The sequence below is a fragment of the Serinus canaria genome, chromosome 5 (assembly GCF_022539315.1).
Source record: "Serinus canaria isolate serCan28SL12 chromosome 5, serCan2020, whole genome shotgun sequence".
In the NCBI taxonomy this organism is placed as follows: Eukaryota; Metazoa; Chordata; class Aves; order Passeriformes; family Fringillidae; genus Serinus; species Serinus canaria.
In genome coordinates, this window is record NC_066319.1 from 53,685,405 (window position 1) to 53,709,820 (window position 24,416).

The 24,416-nt window shown below is 42.0% G+C and overlaps 1 protein-coding gene across 1 annotated transcript in view; it reads right to left on the bottom strand.

Annotated features, from left to right (window-relative positions):
* The window catches only part of AKT1 (AKT serine/threonine kinase 1), a 78,293-nt gene that overhangs the window by 1,353 nt on the left and 52,524 nt on the right, over positions 1-24,416 (bottom strand). Inside the window, exons 6-13 of the mRNA XM_030240100.2 lie at positions 21,786-21,917; positions 21,554-21,619; positions 19,652-19,720; positions 18,811-18,936; positions 17,400-17,528; positions 12,901-13,115; positions 5,515-5,602; positions 537-639 (exon numbers count right to left, since the gene is read on the bottom strand). Coding sequence (XP_030095960.1) covers positions 537-639; positions 5,515-5,602; positions 12,901-13,115; positions 17,400-17,528; positions 18,811-18,936; positions 19,652-19,720; positions 21,554-21,619; positions 21,786-21,917 — 928 coding nt within the window. The remainder of the gene's footprint in view (positions 1-536; positions 640-5,514; positions 5,603-12,900; positions 13,116-17,399; positions 17,529-18,810; positions 18,937-19,651; positions 19,721-21,553; positions 21,620-21,785; positions 21,918-24,416) is intronic.

Consider the following 24,416-nt stretch of genomic DNA (forward strand, 5'->3'; position numbering starts at 1 on the left):
CATTAGGTAACATTTGCTACCTTTAGTTTTGTTTTCAGCAAATCAACAATAAGATGTTGCATGGTAAGGTTATTTCAGAAAATAGATGCTCAGATGTTCATTTGAAATTGCTAGGAGCTGCACTGCTAAATCCACACTCACTGTTCTGAATTTCTGGCAATTGCTATTTGAGAGCATCGAACATGCTCAGTTATCACAAAAATACAATATTTTGATGGGACATTAGCCCATGCTCAACTGACTGCTTGCATATACACAGTGCATGTGGATATGGACATGAGCTAAACATTATTATCATCACTGATTACCAGTGGGAGTGTGCAGATTTGGAAAAGACCACAGTACAAATAATGTGGTCTTTCACTTTTCACTCTTATTAAGCAGGTTTTTCATTTTACCAACTTCTTGGTCAAATATATATGGAAAAGCCTAAAGTTTAAACTGATACTTTTTCATATGGGCTGAAGAGACCCACCATACCAAATTATTTCTGGCAGTGTGGAGAACACAGTGGGAAACATTTGGAAAAACTTTACCTTGGTCAGGAGGAGTGATTGTTATCATCTGTGCTGTAAATTCTTCATCAAAATATCTTGTATCTGTTTCAGATGTAACTTGTGGCTTGAATGGAGGTACAAGCTAAGGAAAGAAAAAAAAGTGTCCACTTACAGGTTCTTGCAGTGCTGTTTGAAACAAGTAGAATTCAACAGTTATAAGCTACAGAGCCTTTTTCTACGTTCCTAAAATGTCTAGCAAACACCAGTTCTCAAAGGAAGCATACATAGTAAAAAATACTTATTAGGTGTGCACTTACTATTTATGGGGCATTTAAGGCATTTTTCCCCTAGGATTTAACTGCACAAAGAAAACTCTGAATCCTAAAATTTCTTCAAGTAATAACATGCTGACCAGTGTTTAAAAATATCAATACTACTTCCCCACATCATTATATGGAAATTGTCAACCTCAGAGTCAGATTTATGCTTAAGGAGGATGAAAATGCTTAAGAGTAAGAAAAATGCTTAATGATATGAAACTTATCAGCTAACCCTGTGTATCACCACAAGGGTTGTAACATTTCCCAAGAAGTTGCAGCTACAGTGCTACTGTGCCCATGCAGCTCACAATGAAGGCCTGACCAGCCCTGCAGAATCTAGGCCAAGGCAGCAGCAACACTAAGCTTTAATATTCCTGGTCCCCTGTCACTGTCATATTTTCTGGAAAAATCCCTTTCACCAGGATTTCTTCTCCTGGGAAGCTGAGAAGCCTCAGAGAAAAAGGAAAACATCGTTATCTCATTTGCTTTTCCTGTGTTTTGCTGCTTTGGAATGTGGTTGGAGATTATTTATCCAACATGTGAATTGCTTTGACTTAACAACCAATCACAGTCCAGCTGTGTCGGGACTCTGGGAAAAAATCACGGGTTTTTCATTAGTATCTTGTTAAGCCTTCTCTAAGTATCCTTTCTCTATTCTTTAGTATAGTATTCTTTAATATAATATAATATAATATCATAAAATAATAAGTTAGCCTTCCAAGAACATGGAGTCAGATTCATCATTCCTTCTCACCACGGGGGACCCTGAAAACACCACAGTCCCCAAAAGCAGTTTGATGTCTCTGAACTTCGAAAACCTGGAGTGCTTACAAAAACCTGAGCCCAGTCAGCAGCGAACATCCTCCTCTTGCTACACCAGGAGCTGCACTTGTTGGGGTTTATTCCTGAAACTCAGGCAGACAGGCTGGAAATCATCCATGTGTACCTAGGCAAGCTCTGGCAAGAGCAGCTCCAGATGGAGCGGAGCTGCCTGGCTGGGGCTGGAGGAGGAGCGCGCCTGGGAAGCGGGATGGGGAGCTGGCTGCATACAGATGCACACACTTGGAACGTGGACAACTCTGGAGGGCACTGGAGAAGGATTCAGACCTTGCCCCCCTTCCCCTGCATGGGGGCAGAACCAGGACGTGACCAGGGCTCTGAGCCCTCCCGAGCACAAGGACAGGGCCAGGATCCCGCTCGCCCACCACCGGGGTTACGCGCGGCCATCTTTTAATAGCGCACGGCCACACCGGGCAGCAGTGCAGGAGCGTGACTGAGGAAGTGTCAAGCTTCCAATCCAAAACTGCAGGGAGACGTTTAGTAAGATGGATGGTAAATTGCTCCAACTGGAATTATGGAGTGACCTCAAAATATGCACTCCTGCATTTGTACAAACAAGAACGACACTGACAGAAATTACTACCTGGAAAACATCTTGGAATACACAAAACACTTCTTCCCCACTCCTGACTATGCCTCCTGCTTGGATGTGGAGAATCATTTGTTTGTCAGCTTTTAGGCTCCCTATCAACAGGACGGTCTTTGTGATCTGTTTTGACAGCACCTAACAGTGTCCCGTCTTATAAACAGCAATCCAATCAAATGTGTTAATTTTCAATGTAAAGCCTGTAAGAAATGTAATGTATATATATGACAGTGCTCCCACATAAAAAGAAGCATTTACTGTTTAAAATCAATGCTTAAAAATTTAGGAGCATAAAAGGTCTGTTTATTATAAGAGAGCACAATTATAGTATATATTCATGATCTTTTTTTCCCAATTAACTCACAATTCTTTGTGCCCAAGAATGGCTTAAAGGAGCTGGGTACATTACCCTTGCAAAAAAATATTAGGTCCTCAGAAGCAGTCTTTATGTCCTGAATTTAAAAAGGAAAAGGAAATAGGATATCCCAAAGTCAGGAGTTACTCTGAGCCTTGCAGTCCCCTGAAGCTATTGAAGAGGGAATGCTTTACATTATAATGTTAATAACACTTCTCAATCAAATCACACCAACATATTACATATAAAAGCCCTGTGGAGCAGGAAGATTCTTCCTCATGTAACTCTATTCCCACTCTCTCCTTGCAGCAGCTTCTGTCTACTTCCCAAACCCTGGCTTTGACAGGCTGTGCATGTGTGTGTGTGAAGCTCTATCTGTCCTTTTAAGCTAATGGTGGTTTTGGCACTCACAGTGCCCCCAGTTGCTCTGCTTGCTGTGCACAGCTCGGAGTGATTTAGGACTTGGGCACTGCAGCAGCCACCTGAACTGAGCACATTGGAGCGACTCAGAGCAGCAGTCCCAAGCCAGCACACATGTGGAATGGGCTAGTGCTGCCTGTATCATTTTCCTTTTTATTTTAGTATCTGTTAAAAGCAATTTGAGACAGATTATGATGCACCCACAAGACATCTTTTCCCCCTAGCTGTCAAATTCTGAGCGCTAAGCTGGAAACAGAGGGGAAGCCGCAGAAAGCTCCAATGCTGGCTTTAACAAGCAAATATGTCACTTTACTGGGAAGCTGTCACTGCAATAGCTCTGCAGTTCAACTGGCAGGGAGGTGCCACCTGTAGCCTCCCACGGCTGCAGACCAGCATTGGTACCCACAGGCTCATGCTGGTTTAAGAGAGAAAAAGCACCTAAAAAAATCCTCATGTGATTAAAATCTCTTTGAGTATGTTTTGCTTGTGGGTGGGCAAAATACTGCAAATTAAACTGCACCTTTCTCTGCACCAGAGACACACAGCACTCTTCCAAGTGAGCCCAATAAACATTTCAAATCTGAGGGACAACCCCAGTTATTCAAAACTCCTTATAATTTAAAGCAAAGCTATGTTTCCAAAAAGCTTAATTACAAAGCAAACATTCTGGATTACCCAAGCCCATATTCATACACATACCCAGCATTACTGGAGATGGTGGGGAACCAGGCTTAGCACACAAACACCTCTCAGCAGTTGACAAAATGCAGCTTTAATACACAGGACTACACTTCAGGTAAACGGTGCAAGGCCCTCTTTGGACCACCAGAATGTAGGCAGCAACTACTCACAGGCTCTTCATTTGCACAGTGTGCCTACCTCCAATGCAAACACTAATGGGACACGAACAAAGCCAGAATCCAGACTCCTTGGACAGGCCAAGGTCAGGAATAGTCTCAATTAGTACACAGTTTTCTCTAAAAGATCCAAGTATTTGGAATTTCCTAGCAGTTTTCAGAATAATCTGAATCCTTACCACTATGGAACAATTTATAAAGGATTTCTGAGTCCTATAGATAAATAAAACATTGCCTCCAGTTTGTGTGATACCTCTTCTCTTCAGGGAACTGGGACTACTACCAAATGACACAACTTTACTCAAAATATTCGAGCCCCACTGTCAGCTTTTTACCTTTAACTGCATAAAACCAGACATGTCAGCTGGGTGAAAATGGGGACAATTTCCTCTTTAGAACAGGAATTCAGATCTACTTTTTATGTTATACTGATAAATTCCATGGAACTCTCTCCTGCCCTCATGACTGCATGCAGCTCTCCCTCAAGGGATTCTCTGAAAGGGCTGAAGTCTTAATGTCTTATCCACACTTTCAAGGCACAAAAACTTGTTTTATGATTTTTTCAGTTCCTTTAGCCACAGACCTGTGAGGAAATGAAAGAAAAGAAGGAAACAGAGCGCTCTCTGTAGCTGTATACAGGCACTGATCAATGCTCCCAGTACAATATGGGAACTCAGTTTCTGCCAAGTTTCTTACCTGCTCCCACCAACTGGAGGGACAACCAAACTGCATTTAGAGATGAGATCTGATACCATGAGGGACTGCTGGGGTAAGGAGGGAAATCAGCAAAGGCTGGGATTGAGTGAGATCATGTGGCACCAGTAGATGGGAGCCTTGAATCAGCAGACCCACATTTGGCTGCATTTCACAAGCGTTATGAGACTGTGAGAGGACAACAGCACACCACCCTTAGAGCACAAAACAGGGCATCTTGGAGGTGTGAAATAGTTATCTGAGAAGGAAGGGGCAGTGAGGCACAGGCAACTGATGAAACACATTCTTACAGGAAGGGCTGGGCTCTTTGACTTCAGTGGCTCCCACTGAAAAGCCAACAAACCCAGTGGGTCTCAAAGAAAACCCATGAGAAATACCATGAAAAGCAGACACTTAATATCGGTCCTTAGACACGCACAAAAAATAGTATTAGGCTTGGACTGATGTAAGTCCAGTCTTTGGACTTGTCTTGAATGCTGACATTAGATTGAAAAGGCAAAGAAAATGAAATGGAAAAGAAGAGCCCATCTTCTACTACTGGCTCTAGGAAGTTTGGCTTCAGATGCTCAGGAACCAGCAGCAACTCTGGATTTACAAGAGATGCTTCAGTCAACAGCAGGAAATGGCAGTAAGAGTTCATGGGAAAAGCCATTTTAAATGCTTGTATACTCTCTAAATTTGGAAGCTATTTTGATTACATCCTATTTATTCAGCCATAAAACTATGTATCTCATTAAAAGATACTCCTATCATTGCAAAATAAAAATCCAGACGTAATCTGACTACAGTATTTTAAATTGTTGCTAAAAACAACTACAAACCTTATCTGTGGAGGGTTTCTGTGTACCTTTAGAGAGCAACAAAATTGAAACATTTGATACATCCACAGCTACAATTCACCTTGGGAAAACAGTAGTATAAATACCTTTTTCTCGTATACATCTTGCCAAACAATGCCAGCAAAGAATTTGTGCTGCATAATCTCCTTGGCATCATCAGGACCGCCACCTAACCTGTAGGAAGCAAAATAAGTAATTAAATGTTTGAGTACAGTTATTTTTTCTAATACAATTTTTATTGCAGTGTACTGAAGAAATTTTGAGTTTATATAATGCATTTGGGAGCAGTTCTAGCATTTGCTGTGTGTTTGGTTTTTTTGCAAGGCCTATTTTAGGCTTCAACACAGCTCAATTAAAAGATTTAAAAACAGGCTAACAAACAGAATTAGAAAAAATGTCTCTCTTAGACAAAGAAAAAACAGTAACCACAGTTCAAAAGCCCTGCCCTTCAGGAATGATGCTGTCCTGGGGACCACAGCAGATCCTGTAAAGTAAAAAGTCGGAGCCACAGATCCTTCTCTCTACATTAATATGCAACTACCCCTTAGTCTTCTAGAGCACAGTGATGCCAACAGTAAAACTGAATCTGAAGTGAAAGAGAGACAAGGCTTTTTAAGGCAAACTGATTTATGCAACCTGATTTAAATTTCCATTAAAGAAAACAGTTGACAACTGCAGTGATAATATCACAGCATATGCAAATCTTTCCTCTTCCTTGGCTTCAGGAAAGCACAAAGAGTGTTTTATTGACTTGAGGTATATCAAGATAAAGCACTTTTATTCCAAAATAAAACTGTCCACACAGCTTATAGATGCAATCAGTTTTGCTGCAGTGTTGAGCTAACTGATGCTTAAATTTTGCTGTGGAGGTTAAAATGTTCTCTAAAAGACTGAACCACATCTGCAAGCAAAGGAGGCATCGAGAAATAAAACAGATACTGGGTACTCAGCAGGAGACTCAGGTAACAAGGTTAAAACAATGCTCAGGTGTTACCATGTTCACCCAGGCTGATCTCTAGGATCTGCCTGTTCTCCCATGCCTGGTGCCACTTGGCAAGCTGAGATACTGACCCCTTTTCAATGGGGAGCTTGAAGCAATGACTCTACAAGACCCAGGTTAGAGTTATACTGTTACCGAACTCAGGGACATAGGCCTGTTCTCTGGGCCTGAAGCCAAGACCTGGCCAAGCCTCATCCATTGTGCACAACATCTGGCCCTGAATGTCCTCTGGGCCACCTGTGGTAACCCCATGCCCCAGTTCATGATTAGCTGGGGATAGAGGGGAGGAGTTTGGTTCAAAATATCAGAGAAAATATGAAGGCTGTGCTAAAACCCATTGAAGTGGTATTCTTACAGCTTGACACTGCATGCTCTGGAATGCAGCACGAAAGCACAATGCTGTTAGGACAGCACTGGATGACAGCTCAGCATGGAAAAGTCAAATACTGTGACACTTTGTTCTCAGTGCTCACTGGGAATGGATCCTGATGCATTCAAGCCTTCAGCCATGCCTGAGCACCATCTCAGAGAAGGCAAACTGGCAGAGGCCACAGCTGTACCAGAGACACCCAGCAGCACAGGTGCCTGACAGTCCAGGGGCTGTGCTTGCTTCCTTGCCCTCTTCCATTACAGTGCCACAGTGACCTAAGGGGTTTGCTCCCTATCATCCTTTAGGAAATGTGCAGTGGAACAGCTCCCCAGCCTTCCAGTACCTGGGTGACTCTCTACTCCCTAGGTGAGCTCTAAGACCAACCCAAGTCCACCCTAGAGCCCCATGGGCCAAACCAAGCTGGACAAAGGCTCTCCCATCTGCCTGGCAGCACTTTCTACAGCTGCAGAGCAGCCTGGAACAGAGACAAACTCCAGGGCAGCCTGGGAACAGAAACAAACTCTGTGAGTAATCACTTCTCGGCTGGTTCCCTCCAGGTGTAGTGGCTTTGCCAAGTCTCTGCCAGACTCCTTGTTGCTTCCACAGCACAATGATGATGGCTGATGAAGAGGGTGGAGTCAATCCTCTTTATCCACAGATGTCAACAGACTGCACAGGAGCTCGGCAGTGACTCCGAGCTAAGAAGCACCTGAATGTGTTGTGCAGAAGCAGGCAGTAAGGCTGGCTGGCTGCAGCCATGCACAAGTGCTTTGCAGAATATGTTATCTAATGCGAGCCTGTGTTCCATGAAGGGCAAACACACATTCAGGGAAACGCCAAGAAAGACTCCAGATGTTTTACTTACCTTTTAAAAATTACACAGATCCAGTCAAAATGAATGGTGAAACAACAGAAACCTAGTATTTTGGATATGGATTTATTCCAAAATACAGTGTTGTTTTCCAGAATTATTACGAAAGGTCCGTCTCAAGGACAACACAATTAAATTGGCAACGAGCACAAAAATCATGGTTAAGCACCAGTGAGAATGTAAAGAGCAGCAGGTTTGTCTTTCATAGAGACATGCAATAAATAAAGTAAAATGCAGCAGAAATAAGAACTCTGAAGAGATTCCTGGATAATAAAGTCTGCACACTTAAGTCCTCAGACAGAACTAAAACCAGTATATATAGGAATTGAAAAGCAAAAGCTACAGAAATTTACAGTATATAAAGAAATAGAACAGGAAGTATGGAAGCCAAAAAGCAATTTAAAGAAAAACAAGATAAAACATCCCTCAAAACCTAACCGCCAATAATTCTGGTTATTCATTCAACTTCTATCTACACTTGAGAGACTTTTTTATTTTAGTTAAATCCAAAAGTAAACATTACTAATAAAGTGCAACATCAATATTAAAATGAAATTATTTTCACATTTTAAATTTTTATGAAACTGCATATTGCTTTTAAGTCCCTTTAACCATTTAATGACAAATGTCTGTGCTCCATAAACTGAGGGCAATCAGCCATCATTCCACAGATACAATATACAGAAATAATTTTAAAAATTTGCTGTACTGTATTTTTAACATATATATATGTAAATATAAATACAGTCTGTAAACACAGAGGAAGATTGCAATTAGTGGATCACATGAAAAATAATGTATCTCTACTTGCCCACTTACTTATAGAAGTAAACAGTGCTCAGTTCCCAGGTCCATTCTCAGCTCTCCAAAAAGAAACCTGCACACTTCTAGTTTTCCAGCCCTGTCTTCACATGATTTCTCTGAGTCAGCCCTGCCTCCAAACCTGATTCTACCATGGCACACACATTCCTACCAGGCTCAAGAACAATAGCCCAGCAAAGGCTGCTGGTGTTCACCAGCTCCAAGCACACAGACTCCTATTTTTCCTTCTCTGATACAGTCAAGATGGACACCAGTAGCTTATTTTACTATGGCCCTTATCTTCAGAGGCTCCTAATAGCCACGGGAAGGATTTGGGAGCTCTAGCCACATCAGCTACCTATGACTGGCACTGTCAGCACGGAGAAGCTCTTTGGCTTTGAGAACAGCATGATTGGAAAACTCCATATTTGGAAGGAAAAGGCCACATTCTTCCCAAAGCCCCGTACACAGAATCTTTGGGTGCTCAGAGATTAAAACTTTTGGAAAGCCTAATGCAGCTAACTTCCAGCTCTTTGCTGAGCTTTACTTCCCCACTTCTTCATTAACCACATGCATGTGACACAAACATGGTAGATCCAAAAAGCACTAAAAAAGCTCCCACTTCACAACATCAGTAATCGAGGAGTCAAGTTTGAGGTTGGTGAAGCCTGGAAAGTCTCTAAAATAGTAATTTCTGGAAAGCTGGGAGAAAAAAATCTTGTAAACTTGCCTTTTATGTTTTTCTCAGCTTCAATTTAGATCTCTGTGGGAGAACTGTTTGAGTTTGTCTAAACTGCTGTGGACAGAACTGATTTAGACTAAAATTATCATACCCAACAGCTAAATCTCAGCCTGTCTCAAAGCACCTGGTGAAACATGAAGACATGAGCATTTTGCACTTCAGCTGATACACAGGACCCTGAAGCTGTCTGGAGACAGAAGCCCTTTCCTATTCAAGGCACACACATTTCAGAACAAGCACAAGTCACCTGTCATGTGTGGCTCCAAAACTCTGCATGTCCACAAGGCACCCAAGCGTGCTGTCCAAGAGGACCAGCTCTTCAAGATTACCTCCTTCTGCTGCCCACCAGCTAGCTGGGAGCACCTCCAGGCCCCTGAAGTCCCCAGACGTGTCACCTCTAACTCTTCCAATGCCAGCAGTGGATGTGAGGGCTGCAGCCCTCCCTGTGCCTGAGAGCAAGGGTGCTCAAGAGCCACCTAACCTTCCTGTAGCAGAGCAGCAGAGAGGACACAGACACTCAGCTTAACTACAAATCTCCTCCTTTCACTAGGGGAAAAACCAAGGAGTTATACAAGTAAGGGCCTGATTGACTCTCACGTTCCTGAACATCTGTGACCAAACTTTCATGTGGATATGGAAAGAACCATCATGGCTAGGGAAGAATGAAGTACCAGAACTCCAGGTGACTGCAAGAACTGACCATCAGTCCCAGGGAGCTTCAGCTCTCCAAAGCTACAACTGCAACTCTTTGAAGGCATCAGATTTTTGAACAGGTGTTTCTGAAATGCTGCATCATCTTCTTCTCATTCTTGCTGAATGGCAAGGTCCAACAGCACCACAGAGGCAGGTGAAGCAGCCTGTGACAAACCCCATCTGAGAGAGGCTGGACAACCTTGGCCTATGACAAGGAACTAAGGCACTTCAGATTAAACCATCCTGAAGTTCTCTCAAGCTAAAAACCTGCCAAAATTCAGAGCTTGCAAGACACTGATTACAAACCCACTCATCTAAACTTAGCCCATTTACACAGGGTGCTCTGATCCAGGCCCACTTTCACAGGTTGGGATCTCCACAGCCAGAACAATAAAAAGTAAAAAAATTTGTTCATGTATGTTGTTTCATGTATGAAAAAATGCTCTGATTACCTTCTTTCATTTGATCCATGTCAAAGCAAAGGGGAATTTCAGGTCACATTAACAGAAAATATTTACAGAATAGATTTTTTCCTTCTTAGGAAAATTAGGGCTCACATTACAAGATTAATAAACTTCTATCAATCCCAAAAGAAACTTCAAAATTCCTTTGCTCTTACAAAATGGATTTCATATGACCAAATTTAGAAAACAGCCATGATTAAAAGCAGAATGCAATTTATTTTTCTTCACATTTTCTCCATTTGCCTGGGAGTTTGAGACTGAACTGGTATTACTGAACAGAGTGTGCTAACACTGCTCCAGTATATCCAGCTCAGGTGCAACTGGACATTTTTAAGATTTAAGTGACTGATAGAGATCACAATTACCGAGAGCTCCCTGGTATTTAACCTAAAGTATCCTTGGCACTAAGCTTCACTATATCAACCTTTATTGTTGGGTTGGTTGGAGGTTTTGTATTATTTAGGGGAAGTGAGAACATCTCCCAGTTTCCTTTTTCTCATGATTTTGGCTGCCTCCTCCATTTCACTCTGAAGTTCATCCAAAGCTATGCTGTTAATTCTGACACTATCTGCCACAAACATTACAATGACACCAACTTCTGTCCACCACTGGGCACCAGAAAGCATTTCTGTTGAATTACACAGTGGCTCCCTAAAGCACAGACTATCACACATAATATAACTTTTCAGTGAATGTATTTCAGTAGCTCTCTGGCTGGTTTTTGTCCATATGGCTCCATGAGCACACTGTGAGTCAACTACCAAGTATGCCAGGCACCCTCCCCAGCACCCAGACCACCCAGAAAAAAGAACATAACACTACAAGGGCAGGATGCAGGACTTCCACCTCCAGTGCTTCCAGATCAGTTCTCCATGCTGCCTGAAATGTCACAAAGTGCAGGGGATTTGCTGAACCACAGCTTCAGTTAAAAAGTTATGGGAACAGTGACTGGGGAGAAACCAGTATTTAAGAACAATCCATGATCCAAAAAAGCTTGGGAAGCACCAGTGTAATTAGGCATAATTACAATAAGGCATGTGTGCAGGCTTGTCTAGTCAACAGTTATTTCTATCAGCAGCATGAAAATCATCTGTCCACCAGATCAGAGCAGCACTGCTTCCAAGCCTGCAGAAGATCCATGTGAAGAAGTGGCTATTTGTATAAAGTGAGCATATTGTGGAGTAATTATTGGCACTGGGAAAATCTCATAATTAGAAACGAGTGGGTATTCTTTGTTTGTAAACAATTTGCATTTTGATTCATCAGAGATGCTCCTTTAAGAACAAACTGCAGCAGATGCTGCTTGTGTTCCCAGTGATTGAAAGGCCCCACCTGAATAAACTATGAAAGGGTCACAATTGTATTTAACCCAGAGCTTTACTGGACAGGAATGCTGTTGGCAGGAGCTGCAGCCAGGCTCACAGAGCACAGAGCCTGGGGGCTGCTCATCAATTACTCAACCTTCTCCTGGAGGTCCTCTCACAGGCACTGGGTTCAGGAGGGGCTGCAGCTGTTGCCACCTTGTACAGAGCTGGCCACGTTCCCCACAGCACCACCAAGATGAATCCTCTAACATTAAAAACTGTGGATTTGCATTACGAGACCTCCCAACAGGATTTTCCATCAACAAATAGTGAAGGAAATAGCCTACAGTGATCCTACATAGCCTACAGACAGAAATCTTTGCTACAAGTATCCAGGTAGTGGCAAATCCCATTTTCCTGCTATGTGCACACACAAGCATGGAGACTAAACAAACACCAAAAAGTAAACCGGAATTCTCTGCTTGCACCTCACATGAAAGGTTTCCTATTTGGGGCCTATTAACAGTGGACGGTTCAGAACAGGAGATCAGGGGCAGAGTCACAATATTATTTGTTTTAAAAATGTCTGGGTTGACAAGATGGCAAGTTTTTAAACTGATGTTTATCTCCGTGAAGGTCAACATCCTTTTTGGATCTTGTTCCATTTTCTGTTTGTTAGCCATGAGGGGCTTCTTTTGTGTTTTTTTTCTGTTTTTAAATCAAGGGTTATTTTTTTAAAAATACAGCAATAAAAGAAAAACAAAAACAAAAGGAGGAAATAGGAGAAGTCAATTGAGCATGGTATAAACTCCACTACAAACATGGTACAAACACCACCACCTACTGTCCAAAGCAGGACGCTAAAACACTGGCACACATCTAGACAAAAATTCAGGAAAGGACAGCAGTCTCAACTGCAACAGAAGGCAAAAGCATTTAGGGTAGAGTATCACAGCAGCCACTGGATTCATTACAGCCAAAGGTAGGGTTAACTTGCTTTTCCCCAGGCTATCGTTTTACTTTAATGGCAGCCACCATACTCTGAAGATCAGCACCAAAGCTGCTTCATGTCACTATTTATGCTGTCAGCTCATTTAAAAGTTAAAAATCAATGAGCAGATCCATTTGCTGCATCTTGTTGGATAATCAATTTGAATGGATTAAAAATTAAATTACAGTTTTGTCTCAAATACCTTTAAAAAGTGCAATATTAAGCAACAGCCTCACCTTTGTTTAGGGTCTTTCTTCAGCAAACCTGACAAGAGGGATTTTGCTTCAGGTGACAATGTGCGTGGAAATCTGATCTCCTCCATAAGGATGAGTTCAAAGAGCTTTTCATGGTCCTGATTGTAGAAAGGGAGCCGACCACACATCATTTCATACATCACAACTCCTAAACCCCACCAGTCCACTGCACGGCCGTAGTCATTATCCTCCAGAACCTGCAGATTGTAAGGAAAAAGATTTAGAAGATACTCCCACACCAGGCATGAACACAGAACTCAAGAAGCAAAATTTACCCCAGCAAGTCCATCTTTCATGACACAGCCATATCTACAGCAGAGTATTTGCAGAAGAACCATGTGAAAAGAACTGGCATCCATGCTCACCGTCCTGAGTGAGCAGAGGGGGAGAAAAGGAGACAGCAGGTATGTTACAGCAGCTTTCTTGTCTTCTTTCTCCCATCCTCCCTCATGTTACAGTCATGATAAGCAAAACCTGAAAGTCCAAAGGCCAAGAACTGTTCTCACATTACAGAGCTAGCTGTTAAACTCTCACTTATTCATCACAAACTGTTCCAAACAGGATCCAAGTCTTTAGAAAAATCCCAACCCACTAAGGAGACAGTACACGGAGAAAAGGCCATCAACCTGCTCCTTCACAAGCAAAAAGCTAAACATATCCATCATCTTCTTATCAACCTGTACCCAAAGGAGTGGCTCTGCACATCCTAAAAGACCACCCACCTCAATGACTAATCTTTATTAAACACTAAGAGCCAGAACCACACTTCTAACATTTGACTGGCTCTCAGGCTGTAAAAAGGCAGCCAAATGTCTGGAAATGTTTCCCCTCCAACCCTATGGCCCGCTCCAAAGGCACTCCTGCCCTTGCTCAGAGGGCTGCAAACACAGGAACAGTCAGTGGGGTGGATTTCTGCCAGGTCTCACAGCTAAAAGAGCCCAGCACAGTTCATTCCCTTCCCCTGGGTAGTTCTACCTAGCAAAGCAGCAGCTGGCAGGGACTCGGGACCCCAGCAGCTCTCTCCACCTCTCCTGCTTGCTCCAGAGAAGCCCTGCCACAGTGCATTTCTGATCTTGTGCACGGTGGGTTGCTGAAGGGAGTGGGGAGTGTCCTGTGGCCTGTGCAGTGGATGTTACCAGGACTTCTCTAGACTCTGTGTCTCCTATGCAGTTGTCTGTAGCTGATACCAACATCTCATGTTCCAAACCCTGTCCTCAGGTTTTAGTTATCATCTTTACTCCTTGCACGGGCCTGCACTGAGCTGCTTACTCTTGCTAAAAGCATGAACCACAACTGCACCACCATCCTGTTTTCTCACTGGACAGAGTCTGCGTGAGCTTTACATTCCTACAATTCAGAATACTTAACATTCAAAATTAAAAAGGTAAAAGAGCCCAAGTCAGTGCAAGTTTAACAAAAGCAAGATCTTTACATCTTATAAATCTTGATATACAGGTTTTGCACATAAAAAAGAACCATCGAGGCACTTCATATAACAACTGTTTGCACTCTGCCTCTCTTTATTCATTAATTATTCCCCTTAATTATCTGAACGAGGGAGAGGGCCTGCAGTAAAAATCAAAAGGCTGCCAGGTATTGGATTACCCCACGTCGGTCTATTTCCAGTATCCCCGGCCGTATGATTCACACCAAACGACAGCTGGCTGTGCAGCTGCCCCCTCCACGTACGCGGCCGGCACAGCTGCCGCCGGCTGCGATTCCAGGAGCCGGCCCCGTCCTTCCCGAGGCACGGCAGCCCTCGGCTCACGGAGGAGATTGTGTGACAATGCAGTTCTGGAATTCCAGGAGCCGGCCCCGTCCTTCCCGAGGCACGGCAGCCCTCGGCTCACGGAGGAGATTGTGTGACAATGCAGTTCCCGCTCTGAGTCACCCCGCTCAACCAGCGCTTCCTGTTCACACTCCCCTACGCTCGGCTTGCCTAAAATAAAACACTCACACGGCCTCCGATTTGTATTTTTGTTTTTTAAACTGCTGCAAGAGATGCAATAGGAGAGACTGAAAGAAAAAGAAAACCACAGAGGCCTTTGTTGTGCACGTAGTTAATGTTACAGGTGCTTCTGAAATGCAGTAAACACTTCACATGTTACTTTAGAAAGTGTATTAATACTCTGTATTATAAACTAGATTACTAACTACAATGATTTCCTTCACCTCCATTTATTTTAAACAGAATATAAAATGCTTATTTCTTCAAAGTCCTTTAGCACAATGAACACATCACACATCATATTAGTGACTGTGTAGAAGAGAGCAATAGTGTGAATATCAGAACTGCACCGTAACAAAAAAAATATTGCACTCATCCATGATTTATTGCAAGAGACTGGATAGCTGGGGAGTAGTAAAGTAACAAGGTCATTTCACTTAAATTAAGGGATCATAATTTCTTAACGAGCAGCTCTAGACTGCTGTGAGATGAATTCAAAAGAGAAGGCAGAACAGCTGTACACATCACAGCCATTGATGCATCTGACACATCAAAGTTGACATGGTTCAGTCACTGTCATCCATGCATGAGATTCCAGGACAAACCTAAAAACAACGATGCAACAACTGTACAGACACACTGCTCACTGCTGTGCTGGACTCGAGTTACAAATGCAGACAGGAGCATCGACACCCCTGCTTTGAAGGATGTATGACCTTAAACGCACAGAAGATCATTTGCACACAATTTCCAGATTTTTGCATGCTATCAACCAGATGACAAAAGCTTCCCCAGAATCTAACACTCCACCTCACAGATGGGACTTGCAAGTAAGAGAGAGAACTGAGTTAATCAAAAGGATTTGTCCTTCAGGGTTTTTGGATGAGCCAACTCATCATAAATATTAAATAAGAAAAAATAATAGCAAGTAACAGAACAGAAAGAACAGCCCAACTGCCTGCACAGGGAATCCCCACATTCCAACTTAGGAAAAACCAAAACAATAAATATTTTTAGCATCCTCATAAAATCCTTGATGAGAAACTGAAGTTCAGCAATTGATTTTAAGAGGAAGCTAAAATAAAAGGCATGTTTATGAATAATAAACACTCTGTCATGCTGCTAATTACTCTCTGCATCAGTAAATCTCAAATTGTGGTGCATGGACCCCAATTTAGATTCACTGAAGACTTCTGGTGATCCATGGAAAAGCTGGCAGTCATCATGAGACTGGCTCCGCCTCTTTGCTGCAAGCTACTTCGACAGGTGCCCATGTTCTTCATTATTACAAAGGACTGGAGGCCCTTGAAAGCAGCTGGGAGTTAGAAAAAAACAAAAAGCCAAACCAAAACCAAACAAAACCCAAGAGCATGCTGCCACCACTATGAAAGCAGGGAGCATAAAAGCACTGATCAGCAAAGACATCAGCTCACAGCAGAAATATTCCTCCTCCACGCTAGTTTCCCATCTTTGTTACTTTTGCACAGTTCAGTTCAAGGCAGGCTTGCAATGCTCGAGTCTCCCAACTCAGAGGAAAGCTGTGGCAACAATCCATAACCTGCCAGTAGCCCAAGGCTCGCTTCTGTGTGTGCTCAGAGGAGGATGGAAATGCAAATGCCACAGGAAGCAAAGCCCCACTGCAAGGGAAGCAACCCTCGTGCAAGGCACCCCACCTTGGCTCAGGCTTCCTACAAGTCCAGGAGTTGGTTTCCACACAGCTCAGGGTGTGCCCAGAGCACCGAGTGTACACGCATCCCCTACAACCTGACCTCACTTCTCATCCACCCCAACTCACCCCCAGCTCTAACACCACCTCTGCTGCACAACTCAGAGTGCTTCCAGGAACAAACCTGCAAACATGCATTTGCATTTTGCACTTGAAAAGGAAAAAAAAAAAAATCCGCACAAAAAGAGTTCCCCAAAACTATTTGGAAACTGAGATCCCCTCCCTGGATTTATTTCCTCTGAAACTGGAGTGCTCAAATCAACACTGAGAAATATCTTGTGCTTTTATAGTCATAAAACAGTCAGCACTTTTAATGCATGCCATGCTAAATAATGCAGAAACAGCTTGGTCTGTCCTGTTTCTGAAAGCATGTCACCTTTTACTGTCCTCAAATAGTAAAAGAATTGGACAATACTTCTACTTCTCAAGTGAAGTCCTACTGATAACCTTTCAAATAGGAAAACACATAGCAAGCTGCAAAAAAGATAATCTATCATGAAATATTTGAAGTGATTAAAAGGGCTTTCTAAAAAATTATGTATTTGATACAAGAAACAAGCACTGTTCCAGTAAAATGTACATACTCTGTCAAGTGGAAGAAACTACCCCGCCAAAAAAATTATCATGTATCATTATGCTAAAGATGTGTTCCAGATCATGATGAATAAAGGAGTCTCAGGATGTGTAATTATATAACAGCAGTTAGTGCATGAGCACATCATGGCACAGGAATTATTCTGTACTCCTACTGCTACCACGGCAGGCGTGAAAGAAGGCAATTTAACACAACAGCCAACATAAACATACCTCTGGTGCAAGATACTCTGGAGTGCCACAGAAAGTCTTCATTGTTGCTCCATCCTTGATGCCTTCTTTACATAGTCCGAAGTCTGTTATTTTTATGTGTCCATCTTTATCCAGCATAAGATTTTCCAACTGGGAAGAAAAGCCAAATTAAAAGACGTGATTACCTGTAACATACACTAATCCTGAGCAGGATAATCCAAGACATGAATTTTGCAGATCAGTTTTGAACCTCATCCTCACTGGGGTCAGAGCCACAGCAGCTGCCAGAGCATGTAAAATGTAAATATACATTGGTAACATTTTGCTCAGCTCTTTAGGGAACATAAAGTAACTAATTTGTAGTCTTGGGGTAACCAACCATATATACAGAAAGAAAGCAGAACATGAACACTGTATTTATGCTTTTACAGTATCATCATCAATAGAACACCAGTTCTTTAGAAATTATGTTAAGTATTCCCCCTCACACAACTTCATCCCTGCTTTTACTCTGATTTTATTAAATAATCTGTACTGGTAAGTAATAGCATAAAAGAAATAAAACAGAAATGATATGCAAGGTTAATGAATCACTTCCAAAGAGAACCTTTACATGAGAATCAGTATATGTATTTATTCAGCATATGGTATTCATCCCATCCTGAGCCTCTAATTTTTGAGAAACTCACCCAGGTATTAGGACAGTTTCCTCAGTGTATCAATTTAAGCACATTACAGGGGGATCACAGTGATATGGAGACTAAATTCCCAGCACAGATCCCAAAATTACTCTGACATAGTCTGAGAACATTACAGAGCACGATTCATTTTAGAATGCCCCTAAATAAACTACCAGAATCCCTTCATCCTGTTCTGAAAACTCTTTTCAGAAAGAAATAAAATGCTATTGTTGCATTTTCCTCAAGAATTTCTCAAGTCTCTTTGCCCTGAGATACCTTGTTTGGTCAGGGTTTCTTTTCCCCTTCTGTGCTCCCTAAACAAATGAGTAACTTGAAGCATAGGCAGTTTTCTAACTGCAAGCAGCTATTGTGAGCACACTGCAAGGAAGCACAACATCCATGCAGTGTGAACTTCCTTCTCTCTGGTAAGACCAGGATTATGTTCCACCGTGCAGAAGCACCAGCAAAGGTTCTTTCAGAACATAAGAAGGCAAGTGAAAATAAAACCCCTGTAGCCCAGTAACCCTTCAAGTTCTCTGAAATGTTGCCAGAGTCACAATAAATGCCTTATGCAGCTTCTTGGACAATCAAAGGGTCTAGACATCCTGTAAAGTCCAGCCCAACAGCTGCAACAACAGTTTGGATAAAGTTCAGTCAGGAAAGGATTTCTTAATAGTTCAGGATCATTTGCTTTTTTTAACAACAAACAAAAAACCAAACCCCAAAAGCCTGAAAATGATTTTTCTACGTACCTTCAAATCTCTATAAACCACATTCTTCTCTGAATGCAGGTAATCCAGTGCTGAAACAATCTCAGCCCCATAAAACCGAGCGCGGTCTTCAGAGAACACACGCTCTCTTGACAGATGGAAAAACAACTACAAGAATAGTAATTTGTTAACTGTAAATGTTTCTGAACTATGCCTTGCAGTTCATAAGCCATCCTGCTTGAAAGATGCTATTAACTAAGAGAAAATCCCTTCCCACCCTCACCCAGATGAGTTCCCAAATGTGTTAAAAAGCATCATAAAATAAATTGTTAGATAATTATGTCTCATATTCACTGACACACACTGATAACCAGTTCATGTACTACAGTCTTACAGGTTCAGAAAATTATAAAACTATTTTGACTGAACTACAATTACATATTAAAACGAAAGCCTAATGCATGATTTAAAAGAAATTTTAATATTCCAACTTTTCCTTCCTTATTCTAATAGCAGTCAGCAGTTTCTAGTTCTCCCTCCAAGTATACTCACAATATTAATTTAAGTGTTAAAACTTGTCTGACAGCTAGAGCAACTAGAAAGCAACCTTGCCTTCTTGAACTTCTGAATGTCAGATTACAATACACTGCTGTCATGTAAAATACGAACCTATGCCCAAAACCTCTATGTTCTAAAAATGGAGTTGAAAAAATTAAGAGTCTTACTTCTTCATATTAGTTAAACCTGTGAACAGCTCTGTTTAATTGGGACAACTTGGATTAATTAGAATTGCAAAAATGGGCCTTAGCTAAATAATGTCAAGCAAAATTAGCAGTAGAATAGGAAAATCCTAAAGTATTAAATATTATTGTATTTCCCTTACCTCCCCTCCATTAGCATACTCCATAACAAAACACAAGCGATCATGTGTCTGAAAGGAATACTTTAAAGCCTGAAACAGATTTAAAACAAAACTTAGAAGACAAATCACAGTGAGAGTTAGAAAAGCATTTTTAATAGATTTTCAGAAGCAGACATGAAATTTTCTATTTTAGTGAATGTTTTGTACTTAAATCTTATACAATATACATTGTTTTCCTGTTGCAGCTGAGGACTGATTCACTGCCAACTTATTTCACTATATACATTTAATAAAACATTAAACAAATTCCTTGCAGAAACTATCATTACCTAAAATGCTGCAAAACAAAGTCTTGGCCCATTAACAGGGACTCAAAGTTTACCAACAGTGACTGAAATTTCCTCCTCTGGCCACAGGTTCAACTGACAGAAAAGAAGCCACAACCAAAACCTAGAGCACAAGGTTTCACCACACTGGCTACAAGACCTCTCCTATGAAACCCATGCATTTTCACACACCAGCCCCCTGGCCTCTGCCCTGCTGCCTGCAACTGCTCCCTGTTGACAGCCTGCCAGGGGATTGGCCAACACTGGCAATACCAATTTGTGAGCAATTCACAAAAGCAAACCAGATGGAGGCTGTGATGGAGAGTCACAAGGTGCCTGTGTGTAGTCCTGTCACATGTATTCCTGTGGCAAGAGTAACATCAACTAATATTAAGATTTTTCATCACAGAATATGCTGAGCTGGAAGGGGCCCAAAGGATCATCAAGCCCAACTCCCGGCCCTGCACAGGACCACCCCAAGAATCCCACAAGGGACATCAGAGTTTTGTCCAAATTTTTCTTGAACTCTGTCAAGGTGTTGCTGTGACCACATCCCTGGAGAGCCCATTCTAGGGTCCAACTACTCTCTGGGTAAGAACCTTTTCCTAGCACCCAAACTAAACCCAGTCTTGTAGCTAATGTCTCAAGACAGCCCTTGTTCTGGATACTTGGGTTTATAAAAGCATTAAAAAGAAAATACTGAATATGGTATTATTGTCTTCATTACAAAGGGTGGCACTTCTAAACCAGTCATATTTTTTATGCAAAAATGAAGAAACAGGTTTTAGACATGTCAACATTATTGAGTTTACTCAATACAAGCAATATTTACTTCCAGAGGTCAAGCTTAAAAGGTCTGAGTTCCAGCTAAGCCCTTGTACCTGGCCAAATGATACAACCAGGATCCTACACAGTCTCTTAGAGGCATAAAGCAGTTGTAAAAAATTCAGAGACAACTTGCAGTAAATATGACAAACAAAATGTTGAGATGGAACTCGAATATCTGAACTCAGCCCAGAGAGACTGGTGGCACTGGAGGTCTAAAATGAGAGTATGGATTGACTTTACAATTCAAAAGGAAAGCAGCAAATAAAGCACAGTCCTGCTCTTCTCCTTCCCATTCCACATGTTCCTACCACTATCCTTCGGCTGGCATTACCAGTGCTCTGATTCCACTGGTGAGCTGTATCTGGGAGCTTAAAAAAACAACAAAGACAAAAATCAAAGGTTTTTCTCCCCAGTATATCTTCCTGAATTTGTTTGTCACAAAAGCAGAGTCACCCTGACCTCTGCTACAAAGGGGAGACCAAACATTTGAAAGTCAGGAAAAGCAGATACTCCTTTCACCCAATTAAATGGGTGAGCCCTAATGTCAAACCACACTGTCTTCAAGAGGTGCTGAGGACCTGCCCTGCAAGAACCAGAAAACTTGAAAAAGTATTTTTATTTATGTGCCCCTAAAATGGAAGGCTACAAAAAGGCTACAAAGCCACTCTGTAAACACAGACCTCAGATGCATTAAGTAAGAAACAAAAAATAATGAAAGCCTTGGTGGTGGGGATATCAGGTTACACTGCGCACAGGCAGAAATGCTTACTGTTAGGAACGGATGCCGAGAGTTCTGTAAAACCCGGTTCTCTGTCAGCGTGTGCGCTACTTCATCCTGAAACGCAAGCAGAAGGAACTCAGCAAAGTGATTCCCCAGATCAGGGGTCCATTTCAAACACTAACGGAGCAATTATTTACAACTACTCTGAGGATCCTTCCCACGACTTTGACAAAGGCTGTATCAAGGGCAAACCACATGCCAAAGTTTCCCATCTACTCACCTTTGCTACAATAACTTCCTTCTTCAGAATTTTCATAGCGTAATACCGTCCAGTTGCTTTTTCTTTAACTAAAATGACCTTTCCAAAAGTGCCTTTTCCCAGTAGCTTAAGGTATTCAAACTCATTCATGGTCTGTTAACGATACAGATAAAGAAGAAATGAATTACATGATCTAACAAGAAGTGTATTATTCTCAGACCAGAATTTCTCATTCACGTAAGAACACATGGCATATGTCGCACATGTGGGTTTTTTAATCCTTTTGTTTAGTAGAATTCAGGAGCAGAAATGATTCTTCCACAAAAATGAATGCCAGTGCACTCCCAAAGATAATCAATCACTATCTACAGAAAACCATAAGCTTTCAATTAACTGAATGCTCTGTTGCATGACTCAACACTGAACTGTACAAGTAACACTGAACATATTAATCCATAGCCATTCTGACCTCTTAGCCAGTGCAGACTTTCATTAAAAGGCACATGCTGCTCTGATTCCAGGGATTAAACCCACACCTTTTTTCTGATGTTCCCCACCTCTCTAGGAGATCAGTTTTCTCATGCTTCATTGAACTGTACCAAAAACCAGAGACAAAATGACTCTGTGTAAGGTCTCTATCTACTCACTCAATAGGACTTTTGAAAGGGCTTTCCAGTGGTTCATGCACTCTGAGTTGGACACACAAAAGAAATACCAACCAAATATTCTCATATATGAGGCCAAAACAACACAAAACACTTACTGGCAAACTTTAGAAAAACAGGCAACTTTGGTAAAGGTTTACTACAATATCCAATCAATATAAAACACTTCTCACAACATTAACTTAGACCATTCACCTTAGCAAACTATAAATCTATTCAATGGTAAGCTACTCAAAATATTCCAACAAGAGGGAATGAGGAGAAAAAGACAGGAAAAATCTAAAAAGCACACATACAGCTACTAAGTCCTGGATTCCAGCTGAGTTCAGACAGAAACTCCAAGAACAGGGAGGGTCTAGATAAGGTGATGGCCTCCTGCTTGGCCCTAAATATCCCTTGGCCTTCACTGGCCCTTCCCCCAGGTGGGACTGTGGTCACTTGGCCTCTCAGGAGCTGGGTGAGGGGAGAATGCAGCACTGCCTCTGGTGTGTCAGTGACCAGGATACAGGCTCTGGGGGAGCCTGTATCAGGGCTCTGGGGGGTGGTAGGGCCCTTCACTGTCTCACCAGAGCAAGGCCTCACCTGCCCCTCCCCACACACACATGCACCCCAAAATTTCTTGAGACATCACATCTTTCCAGTCTCAGACAACCACACCATGCCTCAAGACAGGACCACAGTAATGATACCTTTCCTCTTGTGGTCTGATCTAGCAGACAGAGCAGAAAGGAAAGAAGCGGAAAGTACACTAAAACTCATATAATGGTCAATTGCTATTCCAATAACCAAAACGTAAGCCTAGTTAGTGTCCTCCCATGCAGTTCAGTCTTTCCACTCCCTCCTCACTGCAGGTGAGGTGTGATGCAAATCTAGGATCTGGGGGAAGAGTTCATGAACCATTCTTTCAGCTGCAGCGCCTGAAGAGTCCAGCAGTTCAGTTCGTGATTTCCTGTGTGTTCCTTGAAACAGCACTCCTTTTCTGTGAGGTTTTATACAATTTTATGTAATTATTTTCGGTACTTGCTGTACCTATAAGCTCACCTCCAAAATAGCTTGGTGAGTTCAATTTAGGATTCTCTATGACTTATTGATAGTGCAATACATTGCACTCCTTGTCAAACTTTGTCAGGATCAACAGTTAGGCTGTTTTGCATTTCAGAGTCCATTATCTTATAGGTCCAGGTATCAGCACCACCTGAACAAATAGACATGTCCCCAATTGCCACTGTTATCCCTCCCACCAAGCAGGTTTCAGGGGGATTACCAGAACCTGCACCCAGGGAAAGAGGAAGAGGTCAGCGGGCAAGGGAAACGATACTCAGTAAAATTCTAATTGTCTGAATTGCCTCAGGGGTAGGGTCCAATACATACCAACACTCAGTCATTCCAACCTCCTCAGCACATAATTTTAGTCAAGGTCCTGAGTTTGGACCAGATACTTTCCAACTTTACCAGACTCTTCAGCAGTTCTCAAACCTCAAATCTTTTTTCTCTTAATCACTTATGCCTTCCTCATCTATAGCTGGAACTTCCCAGCTCCACATCAGTTCCATTGTCAGCCCCTTTTCTCCTTCATTCCAGGGCCACCAACAGTTCAACATCCTCTTCTTGTGCACAATCATACCTCACACATTGCTTACCATTACTACACATGCTTCCCTCAATACAGTCATTTCATACTCTGCACTGAGAAGACACAAACTTGTTTCCATCATCATATGAAATCCTATATGTGAGTCCCCAAAACTAAACTGGAGGGAGAAATCTTTCCACTCACTCTGGCAACCAGAGAGAAAATATGAACATTTCAAAATATTGCAGCAACAAACTTATATAAACATATATGAACATAAATATCTTAAAACCCTTCAAGATAAAAATATTGAAAAACTTGATGCAGCAAAGGATAGCAACTCCCCTGTCCTATCACCACTTCATCCTCTCATGGAACACTTCTAGAAGGAGAAAACTTGGTCCCACTCAGACC